Source organism: Anticarsia gemmatalis, chromosome 12 (genome assembly GCF_050436995.1).
Source record: "Anticarsia gemmatalis isolate Benzon Research Colony breed Stoneville strain chromosome 12, ilAntGemm2 primary, whole genome shotgun sequence".
Taxonomy (NCBI): Eukaryota; Metazoa; Arthropoda; class Insecta; order Lepidoptera; family Erebidae; genus Anticarsia; species Anticarsia gemmatalis.
This window is the reverse complement of record NC_134756.1, coordinates 56793-83860: the sequence shown is the minus strand read 5'-3', so window position 1 is coordinate 83860 and position 27068 is coordinate 56793. Positions and strand designations below refer to the sequence as shown.

Here is a 27068-nt window from a genome sequence, read left to right as displayed (position 1 = left end):
GATTTTCATACAAAATATCTCGATGACAGGTAGGTTGCCGATAGTCGATAGTAGTAGAGAATCGAGCTACAGATTTCATATAACATTTCTCGATAGCTAGCCGGTTGTCGGTAGTCGACAGCGGTAGGGAATCGAGCTACTGTACCCGTTATTTAACGACCCCCAATAGTTTTTAATTATAAATGATTTCGGTCCTTCACGTAATGAACCCGAGCAATAAAACCTACATTTGCAAAAACACATATGCATACAATTAAACAAAGCGATAAGATAGTCGCAAACCTAGGAATTGGTATATAAGTTGTGGATTGCAAGGAAACTGATCCACAACACAACTAGTAGACAAAGATGAAGAGTTTGTTGATCGTGTTCGCACTCGCGGCGCTGGCGCTGGCCTATGAGCCGATAGAGAACAATTACCACGAGAATGTGGGCATCCCGGAGGCGGCACGCATCATGCAAGCCGAGCAGGCCATGGACTTCGACGGCAGCAGGATTGTCGGCGGCTCCGCGGCGAATGCTGGCGCATATCCTTTCTTGGTGAGCAACTCAAGCTACGAGTTTATATTATTGTTTACTGGACCAGACCTTACCAGACTTCACAAGAACAAAACGAAATGGAGAACTAAGTATTGAGTTATTTGAATAAATACAAACTCAAAAATAAAGACATGTTCTGTTGTAGGGAGGACTTGTGATTACGTTGACCACCGGCCGTACGTCAATATGCGGCTCCTCTCTGCTGACCAACACACGCTCTGTGACAGCCGCTCACTGCTGGAGGACCAGAAGTCACCAGGCGCGTCAGTTCGTCGTGGTCCATGGATCTAACCGCCTCATGTCCGGAGGAGTCCGCACCACTACCACTAACGTCGCCATGCACGGCAGTTACAACATGGACACTCTCGCCAACGACATCGCCATCATCAACCACAACCATGTCGGATACACCAGTCAGTATTATATAACAATTACTCTATAATAGACTGCATGTCGTCACTCCCCTCTCACTAACTAATGTTGTATGTTACAGACGCCATCCGTAACATCGGTCTGGCCAGCGGCAGCAATCAATTCGCCGGCACGTGGGCCAACGCCGCCGGCTTCGGCGCCGCTAATGACGGTGAGACGATGACACTATGGCGTGTTCTTCACTTTTTTAGGCATATATTATTATAAATTAAAGTAATAACGTTTACCGTGTATGCTAACGCAGGCAGCACCGGTAGCAAGAGGCACGTGAGACTTCAAGTGATCACCAACGCTGTGTGCCGTCAGACTTACGGCGGCAGTATCATCGCCTCCACTCTGTGTACCAGCGGCGCTGGTGGAGTCGGTACTTGCGGCGGAGACTCCGGCGGACCTCTCGCTGTCGGAAACACTTTGGTAAAAAGCTCTTGAATGTGACATTTTTATTGAATCCGTTTTGATAATAATATTTACTTTATTCGATCGTTTTGTTTGTCAACAGATCGGTGTGACTTCGTTCGGACATATCGATGGTTGCCGTCGCGGTCACCCGGCTGGTTTCGCACGAGTTACATCTTTCGAGTCATGGATCCGCGCCAGGCTTTGAACATCACGATCACCGTGTGAAGTTTGTTAGTTGACAATAAAACGTTGCATTTAAAATATTGCATTTTAATAAGCACTAGCTGACCCGCGCAACTTCGCTTGAGTCACATAAGAGAATCATAATTTTCCCCGTTTTTGTAACATTTTTCCCTGGTACTCTGCTCTTAATGGTCGTGGTGTGATGATATATATAGCCTATAGCCTTCCTCGATAAATGGCCTATCTAGCACTGAAATATTTTTTCAAATCGGACCAGTAGTTCCCGAGATTAGCGCGTTCAAACTCTTCAGCTTTATAATATTAGTATAGATAAAACGTAAAACTATAATTCTGTTTAAAAACCCAAGAAGAAAGCGACTCGGAAAAATGTATAATCAAAACTTTGTTAGAGAAAATCGATCAAGCGACTTCAAAAAAAAGAGGAGTTACCTGATTATGAGTGACGCGTGGACTGAATTAAACAAATAATTCAGGAATTGGGCATTACATAGACTTGTCTAAGTAAAATTCCTGATCCTTTGCTACTCTAGACATAGTTTAGGGTAAACGCATCCTAGAAGATATGTACATTATTTTCCTTCCTAAAGCATCACACTCGCACAGTATGTGCTTCATGGTTTCTGCTTCTTCATTGCAGTGCCTGCATTTAGGGTCATCTATGGCTCCTATCTTATTAAGTATGTAGTTCGTGCCGTAGTGTCCTGTGAGAGCACCAAGTATTTTCCTGATGCTGTCTTTGCTGGGTATTAGGTTATTACTCTAGCTTTTGTTGACATTGTTTATGACCAGTTTCGAATGGGTTAGTCCAGATATGGCTTTCCATTCTTTCAGATGCTGGTCCCTGGTGAGGTTGTTTTTGGCCATTTTGACTGACGCATCAGGTAGTCCCATTATTGGTTCTGGACATATTGGGAGTGATTTTGATCCTGTCTGTGCAAGTTCATCAGCTTTCTCATTCCCATCTATGCCCGCATGGCCTGGTACCCAAACTAGTGTCACATTGTTTGTTCGACCTACTTTGTTCAGGTTCTTTATGCAATTCAGTACAAGTCCTACTGTACGAGTAGAATTAGTTTAAAAGATCCTAGACATCATTCATGATGAAGTACTGAGTATGTACCTACTTGTTAGGATTAGACAATTTATGCACAAATGTTCAATTTTTTTATTGATTTATATATTTTAGCTCGTTTCTCTAAAATTAAAAGTGTTGTCTGAGTCGTGCTTTCTGATGTCGTTAAAAATAATAAAAATACGCTAAATATTGTACACCTATATTACCTATGTTTTATATCTTTTTTCATTAGACAAAACTGGGGATGTTCGTGAACTGGGGATATTATAAAAAAAATGATAATATAATTCGCACTGTCAAAAACAGTCAAGTTTCACAAGTTTGTAACCCTTTCTGCGCAGGCTTAAATCTACAAGCTGTAATTTTACATTTGAATCGCGGTGAAATCAAAATAATCCATAGTCGTCATCAGATAAAAAGTCTTAATCTCAAATCTTAAAATGCTTGTATCTCAAAACTTAAGTGTCGGTTGGCATATATGTATAAGTATACCCTGTCGACTGGCACGATTAAATAATCTACATTGTTTTTTGGGTTTTCCATTCCCGGTTTCTCAGAAATGAAAGTATGTTCCCTTTCTGTAAATTAATATATCTGTAAAGTAATGTCTCTCCATGGCCAAGAATTATTTTCCACGTCGTCTGCAGTAACCGTCAAGTGTTAGTGCCGCATGTTAACGGAAACGTATTCGCCCCCACTATTCTCAGCAGTCTCATTGGTTTTGTAAAATTACAATGAGTTATATCGTTCTAAAACACTGGTGCACGGTTACATAGGTCGCTCTCTAGCTAGGACTACCAAAACATCCTTCCCTAGAGGCAGGGTCCCCTCATCTAAAATGTATAACTGACTTCCGTAGTCAATCAATCAGTCAGGACATGTAATTTGATGTATAGATAACATTGTAAAATCAATAGGAATAATAAAAACTGATAATACCCGATTAAATGCACAAATAAAACAAAAAACTCGATGTCAACATGATATCGTGGAAATACTTTTATTTGTTATCTCTTAGCTCTTTGTGAGATATAATCAATCAAAACAACAGCGCCGAACCCACCGGTGAACTACGGGGATATACTTTGAAGCGGAAATGCCTCAAATATAGCCACAAACAAAACCAACTAGCTCTACGCAGCTCTCTACGCGGCTCTACGCGTCTCTACGCCGCTCTACAAGAGAGTAGCCGCGCATGAGTAGCACAGAATGTAGGAGATCATATCACTGATATTTTAGTTTCATAGAATCCATACTAATCCATACCTAATATTATAAATGCGAAAGTAACTCTGTCTGTCTGTCTGTTTGTCTGTCTGTCTGTCTGCTACTCAATCACGCCTAAACTACTGAACCAATTTGCATGAAATTTGGTCTGGAGATATTTTGATACCCGAGAAAGGACATAGGCTACTTTTTACCCCGGGAAAATGACGCATTTCCCGGGAAAATTCAAGTGGCGAACTAAGTCGCGAATAGTCAATATTATAATGACACTAGCTGACCCGCGCAACTTCGCTTGCGTCGCATAAGAGAGAATGGGTCAGAATTTTCCATGTTTTTGTAACACTTTTTACTGTTACCTACTCTGCTCCTATTGGTCGTAGCGTGATGATATAAAATATGCTTTTTTTCACGAAAAATATTCTCAAAATTATTTATATCTCTTAGTATAACTAAGTCGCGCTAAGGCATATCCGCCATTAAAACAGTTGCCATGGCAACGGAATTTTGTTAATTCAATGTCATTATAATATTGATTTTTCGCGACTTCGTTGAATTTTCTGAATTTTCCCGGGAAATGCGTCATTTTCCCGGGGTAAAAAGTAGCCTATGTCCTTTCTCGGATATCAAAATATCTCCATACCAAATTTCATGCAAATTGGTTCAGTAGTTTAGACGTGATTGAGTAGCAGACAGACAGACAGACAGACAGACAGACAGAGTTACTTTCGCATTTATAATATTAGTATGGATTGAAATAACAAAATTCCGTTGTCATGGCAACTGTTTTAATGGCGGATATGCCTTAGCGCGATTTCGTTATATTAAGAGATATAAATAATTTTGAGAATATTTTTCGTGAAAAAAAAAAGATATTTTATACCATCACGCTACGACCAATAGGAGCAGAGTAACAGTAAAAAGTGTTACAAAAACGTGGACAATTCTGACCCATTCTCTCTTATGTGACGCAAGCGAAGTTGCGCGGGTCAGCTAGTATTATAAATGCGCAAGTAACTCTGTCTGTCTGTCTGTCTGCTACTCAATCACGCCTAAACTACTGAACCAATTTGCATGAAATTTGGTATGGAGATATTTTGATACTCGAGAAAGGACATAGGCTACTTTTTATCCCGGGAAATGCGTCAAAATTCAGGTGGCGAACGAAGTCCTGAATAGTCAATATTATAATGACATTGAATACACAAAATTCCGTTGTCATGGCAACTGTTTTAATGGCGGATATGCCTTAGCGCAACTTAGCGTTACATATATTAAGAGATATAAATAATTTTGAGAATATTTTTCGCGAAAAAAAAGCATTTTTTGTATCATCACGCTACGACCAATAGGAGCAGAGTAACAGTAAAAAGTGTTACAAAAACGTGGAAAATTCTGACCCATTCTCTCTTATGTGACGCAAGCGAAGTTGCGCGGGTCAGCTAGTCTTTAATAAATAAATCAATCCATTAACCACACCCATTGTTTACGACAAATACATCCGAGCGGCGAGGTCGACGTTATCTTATAAATACGGTTGGAGTCAGGTATTCTCATTTCAGAAATACGTCCGTACGACAGCAAGTGTCTCACTATAATGTATGGCATACCTAATCACAATGTTATGATAATTGATAATTGTAATTATAAGGTTATATCTCTAACGATCAAAACATAATAATAAATCAATATCACGCCTGTCAAGTGCGAGTCGAGATATACTTGCAATTTTTCTTGGTTCGTGTGAGTATTGTGAGGTAGCAAGAGTATAAGCTGATGCATATTATAATGAGTGGTTGGTCATAAATCAGCAGCCACCAGAATGTAGATTATTAACTAAAAGTAGTTAGTTATGAGGAGAACTCGCACGTCGCTCACACAGGCTGCACTTCCTTCAGCGACACAGCGCCGCACCTGACGATAAACAACACACGAGCTCGCTACGTGCTCTATCATTCACCTCAACTGATAATGACAAATCTGCAATTTGGCACACTTACAGTTTATGTGTAGAAGGAGTGCAGAACGCTAATATTTTTTTAAACAATGCTTATAAAGAACAATTATATTTTTATAACTTTTTAACATTAAATTAAACTAAACTAGAAATAATGAACAAAAAACAAAATAATACAATATATGTACAATATAAAATAAGGATACAAAAGGAGTGCGTCACGCGTCGTAGAATTTCTCCTTACCATCGTCGACTGGTAACGTACCCAGAATGCTGGCAGCATTGCCACGTTGCATGGCAATGCTAATTCTTTGGCCAAAGTAAAGGCCAGCATTCTGGTCACGCGAAGCATCGACGAGACGCTTCGCAATCTCTCGGTGGAGACTACGAGCACTCGGGCCCCACGGTCCTAAGGTTTCAACCCCAAACGGCACAAATACATAATAACCAATAATGTTACTATACTTGCGAGGCTTGAGGTTTTCTGCTGATGCGGCAGCAGCGCCCGCAATACCCACCGTACCTGGAATATGGGAAGGCGCCAAGGTCTCGACACAGGTTGCATCCCAAACCAAGGGCCTGCTCATACTCCAAGGCAACAACGACATACCGTCCGGCCTCTTCCCATCGTCATTCCCATGCTTATAAAGTATATTAAATCAATAAATAAAACATTACACACACTATTACGCATTAGACATTTGTCTTTATACATAGAGCGCTGTAATAGACACTGGTTTATATGTTTATCTACTGATGTCTTACTGAATATTTTCATATTATGTTAATTTTTCGGATACGGAACTCTAAAATCCAAACGTGCAAATAGACATCAACTTACATCAAACCATTTAAATGACATAATCCATAACGATAAGATAAACGTAGGGCAAATAATTTGTATATAAGTGGTGGATGAGAAAGAACCTGCACCACAACACAATTAGAAGACAAAGATGAAGAGCTTGCTGATCGTGTTCGCACTCGCGGCGCTGGCGCTGGCCTATGAGCCGATAGAGAACAATTACCACGAGAATGTGGGCATCCCGGAGGCGGCACGCATCATGCAAGCCGAGCAGGCCATGGACTTCGACGGCAGCAGGATTGTCGGCGGCTCCGCGGCGAATGCTGGCGCATATCCTTTCTTGGTGAGCAACTCAAGCTACGAGTTTATATTATTGTTTACTGGACCAGAGAGAGTAGACTTTACAAGAACAAAACGAAATGGAGTACTAATTATTGAGTTATTTTAATAAATACAAAGTCAAAAATAAAGACATGTTCTGTTGTAGGGAGGACTTGTGATTACGTTGACCACCGGCCGTACGTCAATATGCGGCTCCTCTCTGCTGACCAACACACGCTCTGTGACCGCCGCTCACTGCTGGAGGACCAGAAGTCACCAGGCGCGTCAGTTCGTCGTGGTCCATGGATCTAACCGCCTCATGTCCGGAGGAGTCCGCACCACTACCACTAACGTCGCCATGCACGGCAGTTACAACATGGACACTCTCGCCAACGACATCGCCATCATCAACCACAACCATGTCGGATACACCAGTCAGTATTATATAACAATAACTCTATAAAAGACTGCATGTCGTCACTCCCCTCTCACTAACTACTGTTGTATGTTACAGACGCCATCCGTAACATCGGTCTGGCCAGCGGCAGCAATCAATTCGCCGGCACGTGGGCCAACGCCGCCGGCTTCGGCGCCGCTAATGATGGTGAGATGACGTGACTATGGCGTTTCTATTACGTCCACGTGCATATTTTATGTAGGTCACAGAAATAATGTACACTGCGTTTTTTTATCCAGGCAGTACCGGTAACAAGAGGCACGTGAGGCTTCAGGTGATCACCAACGCCGTGTGCCGTCAGACTTACAATGTCGTCATCGCCTCCACTCTGTGTACCAGCGGCGCTGGTGGAGTCGGTACTTGCGGCGGAGACTCCGGCGGCCCTCTCGCTGTCGGAAACACTTTGGTAAAAAGCTCTAGAATATCGTCCCTTACGGAGAATATTGCCGATGACGTTATTTTTGTTTGACTCGTTTTGATAACTATGTTTACTTTATTGAATAATTTTGTTTGTCACCAGATCGGCGTGACATCGTTCGGATCCAACCGTGGCTGCGCGGTCGGTTTACCGGCTGGTTTCGCGCGAGTGACCTCGTTCGAGTCATGGATCCGCGCCAGACTGTGAATATCGCGACCACCGTGTGGAGTTTTCTAGTTAACAATAAAAAGATGCTTTAAATCAATTGTTTATTATTGACTTGAATCCATCGAATATCAATGTACGTGGGACACTCTGAAAGATTTGCGAAACTTAAATAATATGTATATTTTTTATTTCATATTTTTACGCATCTCTTTTAGTAGATTATTTATACAAGATTCACGCGTGTAAACCAATTCATGAAAAACTTTTCCTAATGCCTCTGAGATCTCTTTTGTGTAGCATATTTGAAAGAGTTTGAAGGGCGCTAGCATCATTTGGCACATTTTGAAACAGTCTATCGACTGGCTCTATGTTTCTGGGTCGTATTTCTATATTTCAATCAGTTCTTATGCAACCTAGTGCTTATAAACGCGCAAAGATTTCCTTGAATCAGCCACTATAACACATCATAATTCCGTGCATCAGTCAGATTTAGCGACACCTAGTGCGTACATTTGTTCTCTTATGCAAAGTTAAACGTGCAAATGACTGAAAAAGCCTTCCTGAATTAATTAACTACATATTTTCATTTTGTTTATATCAAATTAATTAGTTTGATTAAATTGTATTTTGTACTAGTGACCCGTACAAGTAAAAGACGACCATACTTTCTTCATTGGCTAAAATATGCCAACGTCACTTAATTTACAAAAAACTACATTACACACTTTTCCCATATGGTTTTCTCAAACTAAGTTTGAAGTCAGTAAAACGTTTCTGTTGGTGTTGAGCCACATTAGAAATTGAGAAATTTTATTGCCCAGAAATGTTCTCACGTTAGTTTAATTTCTCAGAGAGACACGGTAATTTGCTGTCACACACTGTCCCATACAATTAAATGAAACATTTAAAAAACCTGCGGCAAAAAAACTTATTTGCCTTTAAAAAGTAAAAAAATTATCAAAGAAACTTAATATTAAAGTACCTAAGAATGAATGTACCTATTAATAACTCTAACAAAATACGCCTCGTTGGGGGACCTTGCTTACTTAATTTGACTACTTACTATATTAAATGGTTCTAAATCAAACATGTCTAAGAACACTCGCACATAAGTCGCCTTTAATACAAAAAAAAAACTCAATTGAAATCACTGCATCCGTTCGATAGTTGTGATGCCACAGATAGACAGACATACATATAGACATGTCAAATTTATTACACCCCTCTTTTTTATAACCCATTACTGTGCTACTGCAGGTATCGTCCAAGGTCCAAGGGGGAGGGGTTAGGCCTTGAGTCCACCACGCTGGCCAAGTGAGGGATGGGGACTTCGCATGCCCTCAATAAATGTATTAAACAAATTTTAGGCATGCAAGGTTAACTCTCGATGTTTTCCTTCACCGTTAGAGCAAGTGATAATTATTTTTAATACACACAACTTGGAAAAGTCATTGGTGTGTTGCCTCGGGTTCGAACCTGCAACTACTTGCATGGGAGATGCCAACTTAAATCACTCGACTATCGCTGCTTAAAAAAAACTGTGATTCGCAAAACTTTCTGAGTGCCCTAGTATTCATTAATGCAGCCACAATTCTTCAAATAAATAAAAGCACGTCGAATATTAAAACTTAATTATGAAGGAAGGATATATCCTAATTTTCTAAACAACAATAAGCAATTATAAGTTTAGTACTTTCGGGTTGCAGTCGCTATGAGCAAGTCAGCCAACTCAAAACACAGGCTCACACTGAGTCAGTCAAAGCAGGGACTAATCACCGGATTGAGTTCCATCACCCCAGTCTGTTCCACTGAACCACATTCATTGTACTCAACAATCGTATTTGAAGCGATTGAAATCAAAATCTAAATTTTAATCAATGTTCAATCAAATCTCCTTTTGACTTGCAACCGCGCAGATCTAAGAATAGTGGACGCGGTTAATGTGGTAAAGCACGATAGCTAGATAGCTACCTACAATAATATATTATTTTAATGAGTATATTTTAAAATCCACCAGCTGTTATGACAAGAACAATATTATCCGAGCGACGCCGAGGTGGGCCGATACTAATCTTACAGATAGGGTTTGAGTGAGCGAGGTGGTCTAATGTGTGCGGAGCGACTGCGCGACGACAAGTATCTCACTGTAATGCATAATCGTAGTCTGATAAACGGATAATTATAATCTTATATCTCTAATGATCGTCGACACGTTTAGCAAGTCACGCGGTCAAGTGTGAGTCGGCTTCCTGCATTTGGTTTCACAAGCATTTTCTGATAAACGAACTATTATGCATTCTCAGAGTAAATAACATAGTAACGCACTAATAACAAATATCTACAAAAATATAAAATCATCTTACATCTTACACACATCGAGTTCCTCCGTATTTTGGAAGGCACGTTTAATTGTGGGTCTCGGCCGTAATTTTCAAAGATCTTTGACAGTCGTTAACAGTAGTCAGAAGCTTGAAAATCAGACAACCAGTCTAACCGAAGGGTATCGTGTTATATCCCAGGTAACTGGGTTGTGGAGGTCAGATAGGCAGTCGCTCCATGTAAAACACTGTTATTCAGCTGCATTCGGTGAGACTGGAAGCCGACTACTACATAGTTTAGAAAAAAGGCTAAGCTGATATATTTCCTCATCGATGAAAATAATTAGTTTAACAACTCTCTCTCTAGTAGAACTGTAACCCGACTAATAACAAAAGCAAGACACGACAATACATATTCATAGTGACGCTGACACTGAGAGGCGCTGCGCTCTAACGACGCAACACTCGCAACACTCGCAACACTCGCAACACTCGCAACACGCGCTACTCGCATGTCACGTTGTCGCTCACGTCACATTGTCTTCTGAACATGACTATATAATGAATATTAATATGTCTCCATACCATTTTTTGTTTACCAACATGACATTATTAAAACATTAATATTCTATTAGCTCTTAATCGGGACTCCGTCCGCGTGGAGTATAATTAAATGTATTTTTACCCACATTGTCCCCGTTCTCGTAGGAATTGCGAAATAAAAACTATCCAATGTCTTTTCCCGGGTCTTAAACTATGTTTACACAGTGTTTTAAGTAAATCAGTGCACTGAGTAGTGGCTTAGGCCTAAACAAGAGACATACAAACAGGTACAATCGCATTTAAAACATAAGCAGGGATTTTGTGTGACCAGTTGATGATAAAGACGTTTTAAATAATATGATATTTAACAAATTATGATAAGCAGTTTAGTAATTACGAGAAAGCAGATGTAACGGTCAAAATTAATTTGCCGCGGTCAAGTAAAAATAAATGATCTTTCCAGTAGGTACGGAACTCTGAAATCCAAATGAGCTCATAGAAAATGAAATCTGCATTTAAAAATATTTAATCCATAGCGATAAGATAAACGCAGAACAGAAATAAGTATATAAGTTGTGGATGCGAAGGAACCTGTACCACAGCACAACTAGTAAACAAAGATGAAGAGCTTGTTGATCGTGTTCGCACTCGCGGCGCTGGCGCTGGCCTATGAGCCGATAGAGAACAATTACCACGAGAATGTGGGCATCCCGGAGGCGGCACGCATCATGCAAGCCGAGCAGGCCATGGACTTCGACGGCAGCAGGATTGTCGGCGGCTCCGCGGCGAATGCTGGCGCATATCCTTTCTTGGTGAGCTTCGCACTAGCTAAAACATTATCGTGTTTGCTACTCTACCTCAGAAAAAGGGAATCGTTTTGTTACGTTGACATCTTATATATGACGTTACATTGTGCTACAGGGTGGACTAGTGATCACGTTGACTGACGGACGTACGTCAATATGCGGCTCTTCTCTGCTGACCAACACACGATCAGTGACCGCCGCTCACTGCTGGAGGACAGTAGGTATCCAGGCGCGTCAGTTCGTCGTGGTCCATGGATCTAACCGCCTCATGTCCGGAGGAGTCCGCACCACTACCACTAATGTGGTCATGCACGGCAGTTACAACATGATCACCCTCGCCAACGACATCGCCATCATCAACCACAACCATGTCGGATACACCAGTCAGTATTATATAACAATAACTCTATAATAGACTGCATGTCGTCACTCCCCTCTCACTAACTACTGTGGTATGTTACAGACGCCATCCGTAACATCGGTCTTGCCAGCGGCAGCAACAACTTCGTCGGCACGTGGGCCAACGCCGCCGGCTTCGGCGCCACAAACGACGGTGAGTGAACTTGGTCTCTTCGCCCTAGCACGGACAGAAGTATTATTTAGATCAGGTGGATAACGTTCACTACGTTTGGCTCCACAGGAAGCTCCGGCAACAAGAGGCACGTGAGGCTTCAAGTGATCACCAACGCCGTGTGTCAGCAGACTTATGGCAACACCATCATCGCCTCCACTCTGTGTACCAGCGGCGCTGGTGGAGTCGGTACCTGCGGCGGAGACTCCGGCGGTCCTCTCGCTGTCGGAAACACTTTGGTAATAATTATGACCATTTTATTTCGACTTCAAATTTTACACGTTTCTGTAAAAAAATTAAAATTTACTTTATTGAATCATATTTGTTTGTCAATAGATCGGTGTGACATCGTTCGGCGCTCGCGCTGGATGCGCTGTTGGTTTGCCGGCTGGTTTCGCAAGAGTCACATCTTTCGAGTCCTGGATCCGCGCCAGGCTTTGAGCATCCTGACTACTTTGTGGGGTTTTCTAGTTGACAATAAAGCGATAAATTAAATTGATTGTTTTTCATTGAGAGTTATCCATTAGACTTCGAAACATTCAACAACAAACAACAATGACATGTAAAAAGTATGTTATTTCTGCACTATCAAGCTGTCTACTGATTACATCTGAATTTTAGAGTGAACGTGGAAAGTTGTGCTTGTTAGTAACGACGTGTTCGAGCCGTTCGCCGTGAGATACGAGCGACCGCGATAATGTTGAACGCTCTGGTCAACGAGTCACACACCTCAGTGCTGGCCGTTGTATACAGGCGGCCAGTGTTACTAACGATGTGTCAACCCGGTCCGGCGAACCGTATCAAACCGGGTTGAGTGTAACTCGAGTCGACCCGAGTTACTATCTGACCAACTCGGTTAAGCTTTCTTTGTAACCGCCCAACTCGAACGACGCGGAGCAATCTGCGCGGGCAGTTAAACCATTAAACGATATGACTACACTGAATGAACGGACGAACTAATGACATACAAAATTATCGCCTTGTTTTAGTGCGCATTGCCAAACATGATACACTCAGCGGCAAAAAAAGTGGCCCAAAGTAAAACTACGAAAAAACTTTTTATAATAACAATACATGGTTATTATTTTGGCTATAACTATAAGTTAAACAGTTTATACACAAGTTTAGTTACAATTTACACTAAATAGTCGTAAAAATTTAAAAAATACAGTTTTTTTCGAAATAGTTTTCGCAAAAAACTAATTCTGTACCAAAAAAAGAATACAGTTTAAACCGCGTGTTAACTCCTTTAGCATTTATGGTGGCCTGCATGCATTCTGGCATGCTTTGGAGCATCTTTATCTCACACTCTGACTAGAGCGGTTCTTAGCTCACCAAGTGATTCTGGTGGGTTGGGCAGTGCACGTAAACAGTGTTTTAGCATGTGCCAGACATGTTCTACGGGGTTGAAGTCTGGACTGCGAGCAGGCTAAGGCAGTTTTTGAATCCCGATATCAGCAAGGTACGATTCCACAACGCGGGCGCTATGAGTGCGCGCATTAAACTGCATTAGAGTTAATACTCCCGACCAATGAAATCCATAAGTGGTACAACATGGTCTTGTAGGATTTCTGCAATGTACCCGGCTGCTGTTAGGCGCTGATCTACGATTACAAGCTCCGTACGTGCCTCCAAACATACACCTCCCCACACCATAACAGACCCACCTTTGTAACTGACCGTCTAACGTGTTGTGTTGGGAAGAAACCGTTCTTAATGGCGTCTGTACACTCTCTCACGACCATTTGGTGCTCTTAATGCTACTCAGCACTCATTGGCAAGCAAGAACGTGCTCCATTGGTCGATGGACCAATTCACATGTTTACGAGCAAATCGTAATCGCGCAACTCGACGTTGTCTCTCGAGTTCTGGTACTTGGACTGGTCTTCCTGCCCGTAAATCACGTTCTCTTATCCTTTGCCTTATGTTACGTTCACTAAGAATGACTCCGCGTGCGTGAAGCCTCTAGTGAATCTCAAACGCTGTCAGAAAGCTGTTTCTCAGCACCTCGAGGTTAACAAATAGGTCATCTCTGGCGGATGTACATCGTGTTCATCCACTTCCTGGTCGCCGCGTGTAGAGACTAGTCTCACGATACCTTCTAATCGCAGACCTTAAAGTTGTACGCGATACATTGAAAAATGCAACCACCTCTCAATGGTAATGGCCCTGATCGGACAACAAGACCACCTAAACCACTTGTTCAGCAGTAAGTGGCATCTTCAAATCTTTTCTGAAATCTAAATAGACCAATAATCAATAAAAATCATAAAAGTAATCGTTTCCGTGCAGCAATATTTCAAAATACAGAATTCAACTGACCTCTCGAATCAACACTGAATTCAGTTCTAACACACATTGTTAGAAAAAGTCATCCGTCACTTAAATTAATCTCAAATTAAACACTTCATAAAATTAAACAGATCACTTCGCAACTACTTACAACAATATATCTTTCATATATTACTTAATTTGTTTACAAATTAACGATAAGCGCTTGGGCCACTTTTTCTGCCGCTAAGTGTATAATATAATTTCGTTCATAATCTAATCAAATGCAAAATCCCCAAGAAGTAATTTAAAACATCACAAACCGCGGCGAAAGTGTGACACAAACTCGATCAGTATGCGAGCTACGTTTACAAACCGTATTGTAAGCGGTTTAAACGGTTCTAACTCGTTATCTCCATTACGATTTTGAACCGTTTAACCGAGTTATCTACCTGCAGGATGAGGTCCATTCTGTATGATTACAAGGATTAAAATTAGGATTATTATTTAGGAAAAATTACGTTAAAAATTAAATTTAACCCATTACTGTCCTACTGCTGAGCAAGGGTCTCCTCCCGTAATGAGGGACGGGTTAGGCCTTGAGTCCACCACGCTGGCCAAGTGCGGGTTGGGGACTTTGCATGCCCTCAATAAATGTATTAAACAAATTTTAGGCATGCAAGGTTTCCTCACGATGTTTTCCTTCACCGTTGGAGCATGTGATAATTATTTCTAATACACACATAACTTCGAAAAGTCATTGGTGTGTTGCCTCGGGTTCGAACCTGCGACCACTTGCGTGGGAGGTGTCAACTTATACCCCTCGGCTGTCACTGCTCTTAATAAAATGAAAATTACGTTACTTATTAAAATTAATTTTGTTGCAGTCGGCTTCTAGTCTCACCGGATGTAGCTGAATACCAGTATTTGACATGCAGCGGTTGCCTATCGGACCTCCACAACACAGTAACCTGGGTCATAAAACGATATCCTTGTTAAGACTGGTTGTCAGACTTTCAAGCTTCTGACTACTACTACTACTAGGTACTGTAAGGACTGTCAAAGATCTTCGAGAATGCCACACCAGTGGACGACTCAGTTTACAGTTTACAAATAATAATCAGACACTTGGCATGCGCATCGCGCTCACAATATGAGCACAGTTAGCACTAAAACATTGCTGCACACTTTTGAAGCAAAAACGCAACACAGGTACAATTAGCAAAATATTTTTTTGAATTCACTGAGATTACTTAGATTTCTTCAATATATTGGGACAATTTAATCAATATAATCAATAGTATCAATGTAATCAATAGCATGGATGTAGCCCATTCAATCAAGAATAAATAAACGCGTCGATCTTCGATAAAAACAAATGGTAAAAGTACCTTATATTCTTCCGTAGATCCTAGGTGGCGTCACGCCTCTTATAAACTGCAAATGCGACAACCATTTTGAACCCAACTAGAGATAGGCTCTAATGTCGCAGGCAATTCCAATAGAAATTAGAAAACATGATAGGAAATGTGCAAGTTCACCGTGTCGGTAACGAAGCCCTTACACCGCGTCATGCCCGGTGGTGCCCCGGCGGTGCCCCGGTGGTGCCCCGGCGGTGCCCCGGTGGTGCCCCGGCGGTGCCCCGGCGGTGCCCCGGCGGTGCCCCGGTGGTGCCCCGGCGGTGCCCCGGTGGTGCCCCGGTCACGCCGCACGCGTCATGTACGCTGTTTCACATACGGCTTAATAAGAACGTCTTTACAACTACATGTGCTTCGCGACGATAATGGATAGTCACTATATACCTAACTATGATAAATAGATAATTTAATTCTGTAATCTAACGATCCTCAACTAATTTTGTCACGTCATATCAGTCAAGCGTGAGCCGGCGGCATCTAGCACAAGGGCTCATTACAAACTGTAGGCAGAACAACATTATTGAACCATCATTTTCTAAGAGATGATATGAACCATGTTTACATTGAACAAAATATTATGATTCTGACGAACACAGAATCTTGCTCATTAGTCAGCCACACAAACAGCATATGAAATCATAATTCAAGTCCGTATTTCGAAATAGACTACGAGTATAATCTCCTCGAAATATAATACATTTCAAAAATTGTTAAAACCTTTATGTACGGACTCCCGATTGCCAAACGTGCAATTGCAAAGTCAAATATCTGCATTCTAAAAGACTTAATACACAGCGATAAGATAATCGCACGTCTAGCAATTTGTATATAAGTTGAGAATAGGAAAGAACCTGCACCAAAGCACAACTAGTAGACAAAGATGAAGAGCTTGTTGATCGTGTTCGCACTCGCGGCGCTGGCGCTGGCCTATGAGCCGATAGAGAACAATTACCACGAGAATGTGGGCATCCCGGAGGCGGCACGCATCATGCAAGCCGAGCAGGCCATGGACTTCGACGGCAGCAGGATTGTCGGCGGCTCCGCGGCGAATGCTGGCGCATACCCTTTTCTGGTAAGTAGCTTTATCGTGTTTGTTACTCTACCTCAGCGATAAGAAGTCCTAAATTTCGAGAGGATTATTATTTTTTCATTGAGATCTAAGTGCTTGTTCACGTTGGAACGCGCGGGCGCGGTGGCGGTCGCGAGCGCGGGGACGTGGCGATTTGTGTTCACGTTGGCCGCCAGGCGTTTCTTTCTAGTTACACGCTCAAACTGGCTCAAACTAGCTGAACTTACTTGGCGTCGCGAATACATCGCGCCGGCCACCGCTAGTTCGACGTGAACACACACGAACATCTCACGCGTTTGATATTGCCGCGAGCGCGCCGCGCGCGACATCGCTAGCTTGCCCGCTACTTAGACCGCGCGTAGGGTTTGTACGGGAACACTTCGGTATAACGCCATATGTTTGATATTTCGTGACCGCGCCCGCCAACGCGACCGCGAGTCAACGTGAATGAACACTAATAAATTACGCCATATTTGTGGTACAGGGAGGACTATTAATCACGTTGACTGATGGCCGTCAATCAATATGCGGCTCGTCGCTGCTGACCAACACACGTTCCGTAACCGCTGCTCACTGCTGGAGGTCCACAAATCACCAGGCGCGTCAGTTCGTCGTGGTCCATGGATCTAACCGTCTCACATCCGGAGGAGTCCGCACCACTACCACTAACGTGGTTATGCACGGCAGTTATAACATGGTCACTCTCGCCAACGACATCGCCATCATCAACCACAACCATGTCGGATACACCAGTCAGTATTATATAACAATAACTCTATGATTGACTGCATGTCGTCACTCCCCTCTCACTAACTACTGTTGTATGTTACAGACGCCATCCGTAACATCGGTCTGGCCAGCGGCAGCAATCAATTCGTCGGCACGTGGGCCAACGCCGCCGGCTTCGGCGCCACTAATGACGGTGAGACGATGACACTATGGCGTGTTCGTTATTTTTTTAGGCATATATTATATAAATTAAATTAATAACGTTCATTATGTATGGTTACACAGGAAGCTCCGGCAACAAGAGGCACGTGAGGCTTCAAGTGATCACCAACGCCGTGTGCCGTCAGACTTATGGTGTCGTCATCGCCTCCACTCTGTGTACCAGCGGCGCTGGTGGAGTCGGTACCTGCGGCGGAGACTCCGGCGGACCTCTCGCTGTCGGAAACACTTTGGTAATAATTATTACCATTTTTAATCGGCTCCAAATTTTATACGTTTCTATAAAAAATATTAAATTTACTTTATTGAATAATTTTGTTTGTCAACAGATCGGCGTGACATCGTTCGGATCCAACCGTGGCTGCGCGGTCGGTTTACCGGCTGGTTTCGCGCGAGTGACCTCGTTCGAGTCATGGATCCGCGCCAGGCTCTGATTGTCACCTCCAGTCACCACTTTGTGGAGTTTACTAGTTGCCAATAAAATATTGCATAACATTAATCGTTTTTCACTGAGTTCGTACCCTGTATTGTTTATTCTTCATGCAGGAACTAAAGTCACGATACACGCTTTGAAACCCACTACAACGAAAATGTACGACATTCCTAAAAATCACAGCAATCGTGTGAAAATATAGGTATATCAGTGGTAAATAGCACCGTTTGTTAATGTTGTGCAATTAAAAGATTGCTTGTCTGTATGTTGTTATCATACGGTAGTGACAGTATTTATTAATTTTATCTCTCAATCTGCAAATATTGAAAACAGAAACAGCCGTCGAAACTTTCGCACTCCTCGTCTAGACTGAAAGATATAACTATCACTGATACTAGACTTAATTCAGTCTCTTGTCTATGTTTCTATGAATTGAATAGGCTCCGAAACTACTGGACCGATTTAAAAATATCTTTCACCGTTGGCAAGCTATACTATTCCCGAGTAACAGAGGCTATGTTTCTTTTTAAAAAAAATTCGGCATGCTTACTAAAACTTGAAAAATGTTACAAAAACGGGAAATTTTTGACCCATTCTCTCTTATGTGACGCAAGCGAAGTTGTGTGGGTCAGCTGCTGTATGTATATTATTATTTATTTCTTTCTAGGTATGACACCGGAACAGTTAGATGATTTCGCTTCAAAGATGATTAGAAAAGTCCATATTGAAGGATTAATGTTTGGCAATCTTAGCCGCGAGAGAGCGCTTCAGATAGCCGAGTCCGTAGAGAAGAAGTAAGTAATCCTACTAATATTATAAATGCGAAAGTTTGTGAGTATGTATGTATGTTTGTTGGCAACTTAACTGCCTCTGTGGCGCGGTCGGTAGTATATGCGACTGCGGTGGTGAGAGGTCTCGGGTTCGAATCCTGGCTCGCGCCAAAAAGTCTTTTCTGAGATTTTCTATTAAGAATTTCTTAGAGATTGCCCGGAGTTAGGAAGTTGAGGTCGAAGACCTCCGTGCCTTGGAGAGCACGTAAAGCCGTCGGTCCTGCGCCTGACCTCTCACTGGTCGTGTCGGTTATCCGTCCCACCGGACTATGAGAGTGAAGGAATAGAGAGTGTACCTGTGTATTGTGCACACACTTGGACACTATAAACAAAGTCCTGCACAGATGGCCAGGTTCAATGAAACTGACCGCCGTAGCCGTATATCGGCTAGGAGGACATTATGTTTGTTACTCTTTCACGCAAATACTACTGAATTTGGTATGTAGGTAGCTGAAGACCCAGAATAACACATAGGTTTTTTTTCACTTTTTATCCCGGAGTTCCCGAGGGATCGGGATTAATATGGGAAGGGTTTCCACGCGGCCTTTAGTAATCTATACTAATCTATACTAATATTATAAAGCTGAAGAGTTTGTTTGTTTGTTTGTTCGTTCGTTTGTTTGTTTGTTTGTTTGTTTGAACGCGCTAATCTCAGGAACTACTGGTCGGATTTGAAAAATTCTTTCAGTCTTAGATAGTCCATTTATCGAGGAAGGCTATAAGCTATATAACATCACGCTACGGTCATTTTGAGCGGAGTAGCAACGAAAAATGTTACAAAAACGGGGAAAATCTTGACCCATTCTCTTAAGTGACGCAAGCGAAGTTGCGCAGGTCAGCTAGTCTATACTTATAATAAATCTGTAGAGAGGTCAATTCTGTACATTGAATATATTTAAAAAAAACCAATGGGGGATGTTTAGTAACGGATACTGATACCGAATCTGCAATTTATAATTTTCTTTTCTGACTGTCTGTCTGTCTGTCTGTCTGTCTGTCTGTCCTCCGTCTGTATGTGTCGCTATCACGTAAAAACTACCGGATATAATGCACTGAGATTTGGTATATGCATAGAATAAGTAGTGGAGCAACTTTTAGGATACTTTTTATAGCATAAAATTTCAAAGAATTTTAGAAAATTGAAAAAAATACGTAGAACTAAATCGTTTGAACCTGCGTTTTTCTATAGAGACCATAGATGGCGTTGCAATCTATTTCACAACATTCGCATATATAAAGTTAACGCTGCGTCTGCCGTATCGATACCTGTTGTTGGCACCAACCAATAGATGGCGTTATAGTTCGCAACAAAGCATGTTTTTTCTAATTAATTTATTTTGATGGCTTTATTGTAAAAAAAATACCTTTGAAACATGCTATACATTTATAGGATTTTCAAACATAAATGTTGTATGATATTTTACACAAAAATGTTGGTTTACGTGGGTCCGGTGCGGTCGGGATATCCTAGATGGCCAACAGAGTAATTTCGTTTGTTGTCGTTGTTCGCCGCAACTAACAGATGGCGTTGTTGTTCGAAACACATAACCAAATTAATTGGTTGCATTAAGGAAATAAATTGGATAGCTATGAAACAGACTATGTGGTAAGTTTTAAAAAATAAACAACGGATGATATATAAAAAAATATTACGGGTTACGCGATTTCGGACGTATAATCGCAAGTATACAATGACATTATTACGCGTGTGAAGAGCTCCGGCGCAGATAGACTTTTGACTTTTGACTGCCTCTGTGGCGCAGTGGTTTAGGTCGCCACGCCGATACCACTGCAACGGGAGGTCGTGGGTTCGATTCCCACACGGGACAATTATTTGTGCGATCCACAAATAATTGTTTCGGGTCTGGTTGTGCTTTGTGTCCGTTGTTTGTATGTTTGTAAAAGTCCCCGCGACACAAGAGCAATACTTAGTGCGGGAGTAGTCTTTAAAAAAAAAATTGGTCTGTCTGTACCTATAATAATATTCTGAATCCAGACGGGTAAGCAATGGTCAGTCTATAATAAGGTATTATATTTTATACTGTAAACTGGTACGGATACAGACGAGAGCGGAAAAGAAGGTAACCACAGGAAATCAGGCCTGCCTGAGCCTGTGCCACATTGTGTGCCCTTCGGGTCCCTTTCGTAAATAACCATTAGATGACAAAAGAGTTGTTAGCATATTTATGTGTAGGTGTATCGAGTGCTTCGCAATTCGCGTGCTCAAACGAATAAGCAACAGTACGAAATTCACGCGAGCGGAGCTGCACGGGTCAGCTAGTTATAAATAAATTAAACAAAAAAAAGGTGAAAAATAATATACCTACCAAAAAAATATTAAAAAAAATATATTCACAAAAAAGAGTATAACTTAGTTTTTTGTTTTCAATGAATATTATTTTTTAGAAACTCACTGTAAAACATTGTAAATTTTCTTTTATTATAATATTATGTCCGTGCGAAGCCGGGATGGGCTGCTAGTGATTAATATAGCGAGAATTGACATTGCGAAACGACCGCTCTGAAGTTGATTAAGGTCGTAGCACGCGTATCGACTCGGAAGGGGACCGTCACCGTATCAACTCAAGCTGTTCAGTGTTATTTATTGTTTGAAGCTCCCTGCTGCAACGACACTGATCGGAATCGTAACATAATCACCTCGCCTCGAGACGAACTCACTAGCCGGTGCGGTGCATGCTCGACTTGCAGTTTCCGTAATTACGGATCTCCATACCCTAGCTATTCGTCCACGCTCCTCCCGCCGTCTGCGTTGCTCCACCGAACGTGATATTTTATGAGATTTCTGTGATTTGTTAGCGCGTGATGGTACTTGCGCGGTGGAACGGTAATTGTTTAATGAGCCAAGGTTTTGGATGGCTGAAACCGTAATAAAATCGTGTGTTTGTGAGTAGGGAAAATGTGTCGTAAAACGTTAGCAATATGAAACTAGGTGTGTAGTGGCCGATGTAGGGAAGACCCGAAGTTATGATTTCATTCACCTATGAGTGTACTAGTGTAGTGTAGGGCAGTCGTGTTTGCGGTCCATCTGTAGCCAAACTATCGCGTTACACCACGCTGCGCAATGCACGTAATCTAGCTATGAGCGCCTCAAACATGCAGGAACTTTAATCAAAGCTTATCGTTAAGGAATTCGTAATCAGTATACTTAATAACGTTTTGAAAACAACGTCTTTTAAATGTATAATGCTGAAACGAACATAGACTACCTGACGGTGTGGCGCTGTCTGTGCGAACCAGACGTATCGACATGTATGTATATTCCGAAAATGGTTGTGAAACCACCTCATATTCATATTTTCAGGAGAGAGTAAGATACCTCGAGCTGCAGGCGTATGACTAGGGACAGTTGTGGTGTCCTCACAATGTCTCGTTTGTTTCAAAAGTAGGGAATGGCGGTTATACGAGTATGTTGTAAGGGTAGACTAAAGACAATAGTGAAGCTATTTGTGACGCGCTACCAGGCGGCCGGCAAGCACTCATTGTTCCTAAAATATAATATGAATGAAGTGATGACTCGTGCATCTCACGAGTCCGTGTCGTAACCGATAGTTTACGACCAATTCAACCAACGTCATTCAATCATTACAGACATTACAGTCTCCCGACCGAGTCTTCCCGTTTGGGTAAGAAATAACACGGAATTGACGAAATTGTGATAAACAGATAGTTTTTAACCGGGATTTAAACACAATGATGCGGTCAGAATCGTGGGCATAGCTAATGCAGGAACATACATTTAGATCGCTTCATAGAGATACTGGAATAGGTGATTTTTGGTAATTAGGTCGATAAACCGATGAATGGTTTTCGAGCAATTAAAACCAGTTTAATTTGAATTAAATTAAAATGTTTTATTGAAATTGCAAGTCCTAGCCAACTGACACACGGTTCGGGGCAAATGTTGCGAGCTCAGTTACAAACACTCCCTCTTACCTATAATTCTACTGACTTGAAACTTGACACTGTTCTGTCTGTTCAAGTTCCGATGGCGATGCATTCTTATGACAACTACGACCTGGAATTTATATAGTATACGTCTAACATAGAGCTTCCTCAAAAAACATTCATATTAATATTAATATAATTAATCAGAACACACAGGAATATTCTTCTACATACTGTTTTTTTTTAAATATAGTTTTTAATATTTCAAATACTATAAGACACTTTAGTATGTATTATGATCGGTATAACATTATTTTCTTCTTAACAAAAACACTCGAAACTCTACCTTAAAAATAGCATGAGAAATTATTTAATTGAATTTTATTTGAATTTTAAATGTTTTTTCAGGCAACATTTTTATATTATTTGGTAGAGCATTAAATACTTTGACACACAATGATTGCAAGTGAATTTTTCGGGTAAAGCATAGTCTTAGGTATACAATCAAGCACTAATCTATCTCTATCGTTGTATTTCTCGGAAATATTTGTTTTGCTGTATGGAAGAGATCCTTGTGTGTTTTAACAAAAATAGGTGTTAAGGGTGCGCCGTCCGTGTAGAAATCCAGTCCCCCTGTGAGTACCCTCAGTACCGTGGTAGTGCGTCGCTGAGAGCACGCTGAGAGCACGCTGAGAGCACGCTGAGAGCACGCTGAGAGCACGCTGAGGGCACGCTGAGGGCACGGTGAGAGGTCACGCGCACGCGTGTCCCTACAGCGGACCGCTTGTAAGCACTAGTACAGCTTACACTCTGTAGGCGCACTGTGCACTACTTGTGTGTGGGCAGTGGGCAGTCTTCGGCAGTAAGACGGCTGCTGCGATTTTACTAATATTTCAACAGCGCTGAAACGTGTAAACAACAACAGCAAGCGCTCCACTGTAACGCATCAACACAACATACTCAATTACGATAAATAGATAATAATCATTCGATACATAACGATGTCCAACTTATTTTGATACGTCCTACCAGTCAAGTGTGAGCCGGCTTCCTGCACTTGGGCTCGACGCAACAAACTGTAGGAATTGTGAAATATTTGAACGAGCATTTTCTAAGAAATATAATTATGTTATTTCAAGTAGACTTAGTTCGTTGATAGTGGTACGCGACCCGCGAGCCGTTCGTTACAACAAACGAGCCATTACTAAATAAACGTTATATTTCCTAATGCTAATGCACGACTTCAGTTACATGTTACTTATAATAGTAATATTTAATGAATATTTACAATTTATAACGAGTGACAGTGAGATGTACAATACAAAGTTTATTATTGTACAATTAAATATGGCATGTATTATTTTTTAAACGTTTGTTTACCTCTTCGTGTACGGAATCCTGATATCCAAACGTGCAATAGCAAAGTAGCATAAGCTTTCCTTAATTACTTAATTCACATCGATTAGATAATCGCAGGCCTAGCAGTTTGTATATAAGTTGTGGATGCCAAGGAAACTGCACCACAGCACAACTAGTAGACAAAGATGAAGAGCTTGTTGATCGTGTTCGCACTCGCGGCGCTGGCGCTGGCCTATGAGCCGATAGAGAACAATTACCACGAGAATGTGGGCATCCCGGAGGCGGCACGCATCATGCAAGCCGAGCAGGCCATGGACTTCGACGGCAGCAGGATTGTCGGCGGCTCCGCGGCGAATGCTGGCGCATATCCTTTTCTGGTGAGCTAAGAGTTTCTCTTGTTTGTTACTAAGTCTCAACAAAATTGAAATGTAATATTGTTTCCTCCGGCCTCATATAATCGTCTTATTTTTCGTGATTTAATAAATCATAGTTGTTATACTACAGGGGGGACTTGTGATCACGTTGACTAATGGCCGTCAATCAATATGCGGCTCGTCGCTGCTGACCAACACACGTTCCGTAACCGCTGCTCACTGCTGGAGGGACAGAAACAATCAGGCGCGTCAGTTCGTCGTGGTCCACGGATCTAACCGTCTCATGTCTGGAGGAGTCCGCACCACTACCTCCAGTGTAGTCCTGCACGGCAGTTATAATGTGATCACCCTCGCCAACGACATCGCCATCATCAATCACAACCGTGTCGCATACACCAGTCAGTATTATATAACAATAACACTATGATTGACTGCATGTCGTCACTCCCCTCTCACTAACTACTGTTGTATGTTACAGATGTGATCCGCAACATCGGTCTGGCCGGCGGCAACAACAACTATGTCGGCTCGTGGGCCAACGCCGCCGGTTTCGGCAGAGACAACGGCGGTGAGTAACAAACAAACAAACAGTAATGAACTCAGCCGGCCGCGTTGTTTCTTGACCCTCGGATAATAATGAAATCAATATGTGTATGGTCATACAGGAAACACTGGAAACAAGAGGCACGTGAGGCTTCAAGTGATCACCAACGCCGAATGTCAGCGGACTTATGGCGGCAGTATCATCGCCTCCACTCTGTGTACCAGCGGCGCTGGTGGAATCGGTACCTGCGGCGGAGACTCCGGCGGACCTCTCGCTATCGGAAACACTTTGGTAAGAAGCACTACAATACCGTCCCTTATTATTGATCAGGGCGTTTATATTTAATATTAAATTAGGCAAGTTTTCGTATAAATATTAAGCTAACTTATTTATTTGCCAACAGATCGGTGTGACATCCTTCGGACATCGCGATGGTTGCAACCGCGGTTTCCCGGCCGGTTTCGCACGAGTCACATCTTTCGCGTCATGGATCCGCGCCAGGATTTGAACATGACAACTACGCTATGTGATGCTTTAATTAACAAATAAAACAATGCATTAAAATTGTATTTCACTAAGTTGTCCTTACAATATTACATATTACTGGCGTCTCGTGTCGTAAGATAACTAAATACTTCACTTTAGGCGCAATACCGAGCCTGGAAAACTGAATTCTGTGCACCACAATCACCTGAATCATGTATTTAACACTTGTAATACTTGCATAGTACAACAATGTTAAATCTTATGTAAGTGGCAGAAGGGACCAGGTACGTGTCAAACTGCCGACTGGTTCCGTAGTTATTCTATTTGTTGTTCATTTTGGCCGCTGTTTACGATCAGTTCAGGCGTATGCAACGTTTGAAAATGATTTCTGTCATTTAGAATTACTTGCACGGTAGTCCTTGCATCGAAGTCACTAATATGACCAGTGACCACACAGTTTTTATCGCATCTACACTTTAGTACAATCGTCGTATTATTTGGAGACGATACACGCTGGTGCCGCCGCCGCGTTACACATAATTTGGCCCTAGTTCTAACAATGAAAGGAACATCATGATCAGTTTTTAACACAGTTATTTAAGGCATGCTAGTGTCGAACTCGTACGTGGAGGACTACTCTTTCCTTTCAATCATACATCGTTTTGGTTTGTAAAGCTAAATAAACGCAACTTTACAAGGAACGTACGTGTGCTACCGTCAAATATGATTAGTAGGAGTTAATTATTGTGTTCTCCGATGCAATTTAGTTCGAGCACGAGAATATTATTTCATAAGCATTACAATAGCAATGGTTTTATTACTCTAGTACAGATTCAAATAATTTTAAGAATATCTATTTAAAATGTTGCGATGTGGTTACTATAGGATATATCGGTACAAAAGTACAATACACTTGCACTCATTGAACATCTCCAGCGCACGTGTGAGTGCGGCACTGATTACGATTACTACGATTACAAGGTAACTTTCTCGTCAGACGCGGTGACTCGTGTGACTCGTGTGACTCGGGGACCGGTGCAGCGCGGCAGCGGTGTACTCCACGCGAGCGATGCCGTCTGCCCGTCTCTTACTGGCTCGCTCTTCTCCTTGCTGCTCGTCACAAATAGTCACAATCATCAGCACGTGTTCCAGTCTCAGGTTGAGCTACGTGCTTCTGGTTTCTCTAATCTCT

The 27068-nt window shown here is 41.9% G+C and overlaps 5 protein-coding genes across 5 annotated transcripts; all 5 read left to right on the top strand.

Annotated features, from left to right (window-relative positions):
- Positions 1–330: 330 nt before the first annotated feature.
- LOC142977341 (collagenase-like) lies at positions 331–1632 on the top strand. The gene is made up of 5 exons (XM_076121203.1): positions 331–540; positions 686–953; positions 1034–1123; positions 1217–1386; positions 1472–1632. Exons 1-5 carry the CDS (start codon positions 349–351, stop codon positions 1574–1576), a joined length of 825 nt encoding a protein of 274 aa, XP_075977318.1. The 5' UTR covers positions 331–348; the 3' UTR covers positions 1577–1632.
- Positions 1633–6747: 5115 nt separating this feature from the next.
- On the top strand, positions 6748–8093 carry LOC142977342 (collagenase-like). The gene is made up of 5 exons (XM_076121204.1): positions 6748–6979; positions 7124–7391; positions 7472–7561; positions 7654–7820; positions 7935–8093. The coding sequence occupies exons 1-5, from the start codon at positions 6788–6790 to the stop codon at positions 8037–8039; spliced, it is 822 nt and encodes a 273-aa protein (XP_075977319.1). The 5' UTR covers positions 6748–6787; the 3' UTR covers positions 8040–8093.
- A 3349-nt stretch (positions 8094–11442) lies between these two features.
- Positions 11443–12733, top strand: LOC142977339 (collagenase-like). The gene is made up of 5 exons (XM_076121201.1): positions 11443–11673; positions 11783–12050; positions 12131–12220; positions 12308–12477; positions 12575–12733. The coding sequence occupies exons 1-5, from the start codon at positions 11482–11484 to the stop codon at positions 12677–12679; spliced, it is 825 nt and encodes a 274-aa protein (XP_075977316.1). The 5' UTR covers positions 11443–11481; the 3' UTR covers positions 12680–12733.
- Positions 12734–16779: 4046 nt separating this feature from the next.
- On the top strand, positions 16780–18439 carry LOC142977343 (collagenase-like). Its single transcript, XM_076121205.1, has 5 exons — positions 16780–16999; positions 17481–17748; positions 17829–17918; positions 18011–18177; positions 18274–18439. Exons 1-5 carry the CDS (start codon positions 16808–16810, stop codon positions 18376–18378), a joined length of 822 nt encoding a protein of 273 aa, XP_075977320.1. The 5' UTR covers positions 16780–16807; the 3' UTR covers positions 18379–18439.
- A 6185-nt stretch (positions 18440–24624) lies between these two features.
- Positions 24625–25954, top strand: LOC142977338 (collagenase-like). The gene is made up of 5 exons (XM_076121200.1): positions 24625–24849; positions 24977–25244; positions 25325–25414; positions 25512–25681; positions 25794–25954. Exons 1-5 carry the CDS (start codon positions 24658–24660, stop codon positions 25896–25898), a joined length of 825 nt encoding a protein of 274 aa, XP_075977315.1. The 5' UTR covers positions 24625–24657; the 3' UTR covers positions 25899–25954.
- The last annotated feature ends 1114 nt before the right edge of the window (positions 25955–27068 follow it).

What these genes read in the sequence shown, in the direction of transcription:
- LOC142977341 (XM_076121203.1), top strand. Translation starts at nt 349, where the DNA reads ATGAAGAGTTTGTTGATCGTGTTCGCACTCGCGGCGCTGGCGCTGGCC. An exon ending in CAACCATGTCGGATACACCA is followed by an intron (nt 954 to 1,033) that starts GTCAGTATTATA and finishes TGTATGTTACAG; the next exon opens with ACGCCATCCGTAACATCGGT. An exon ending in TCGCTGTCGGAAACACTTTG is followed by an intron (nt 1,387 to 1,471) that starts GTAAAAAGCTCT and finishes GTTTGTCAACAG; the next exon opens with ATCGGTGTGACTTCGTTCGG.
- LOC142977342 (XM_076121204.1), top strand. Translation starts at nt 6,788, where the DNA reads ATGAAGAGCTTGCTGATCGTGTTCGCACTCGCGGCGCTGGCGCTGGCC. An exon ending in CTGGCGCATATCCTTTCTTG is followed by an intron (nt 6,980 to 7,123) that starts GTGAGCAACTCA and finishes GTTCTGTTGTAG; the next exon opens with GGAGGACTTGTGATTACGTT. An exon ending in CAACCATGTCGGATACACCA is followed by an intron (nt 7,392 to 7,471) that starts GTCAGTATTATA and finishes TGTATGTTACAG; the next exon opens with ACGCCATCCGTAACATCGGT.
- LOC142977339 (XM_076121201.1), top strand. Translation starts at nt 11,482, where the DNA reads ATGAAGAGCTTGTTGATCGTGTTCGCACTCGCGGCGCTGGCGCTGGCC. An exon ending in CTGGCGCATATCCTTTCTTG is followed by an intron (nt 11,674 to 11,782) that starts GTGAGCTTCGCA and finishes ATTGTGCTACAG; the next exon opens with GGTGGACTAGTGATCACGTT. An exon ending in CAACCATGTCGGATACACCA is followed by an intron (nt 12,051 to 12,130) that starts GTCAGTATTATA and finishes GGTATGTTACAG; the next exon opens with ACGCCATCCGTAACATCGGT.
- LOC142977343 (XM_076121205.1), top strand. Translation starts at nt 16,808, where the DNA reads ATGAAGAGCTTGTTGATCGTGTTCGCACTCGCGGCGCTGGCGCTGGCC. An exon ending in CTGGCGCATACCCTTTTCTG is followed by an intron (nt 17,000 to 17,480) that starts GTAAGTAGCTTT and finishes TTTGTGGTACAG; the next exon opens with GGAGGACTATTAATCACGTT. An exon ending in CTTCGGCGCCACTAATGACG is followed by an intron (nt 17,919 to 18,010) that starts GTGAGACGATGA and finishes ATGGTTACACAG; the next exon opens with GAAGCTCCGGCAACAAGAGG.
- LOC142977338 (XM_076121200.1), top strand. Translation starts at nt 24,658, where the DNA reads ATGAAGAGCTTGTTGATCGTGTTCGCACTCGCGGCGCTGGCGCTGGCC. An exon ending in CTGGCGCATATCCTTTTCTG is followed by an intron (nt 24,850 to 24,976) that starts GTGAGCTAAGAG and finishes GTTATACTACAG; the next exon opens with GGGGGACTTGTGATCACGTT. An exon ending in TTTCGGCAGAGACAACGGCG is followed by an intron (nt 25,415 to 25,511) that starts GTGAGTAACAAA and finishes ATGGTCATACAG; the next exon opens with GAAACACTGGAAACAAGAGG.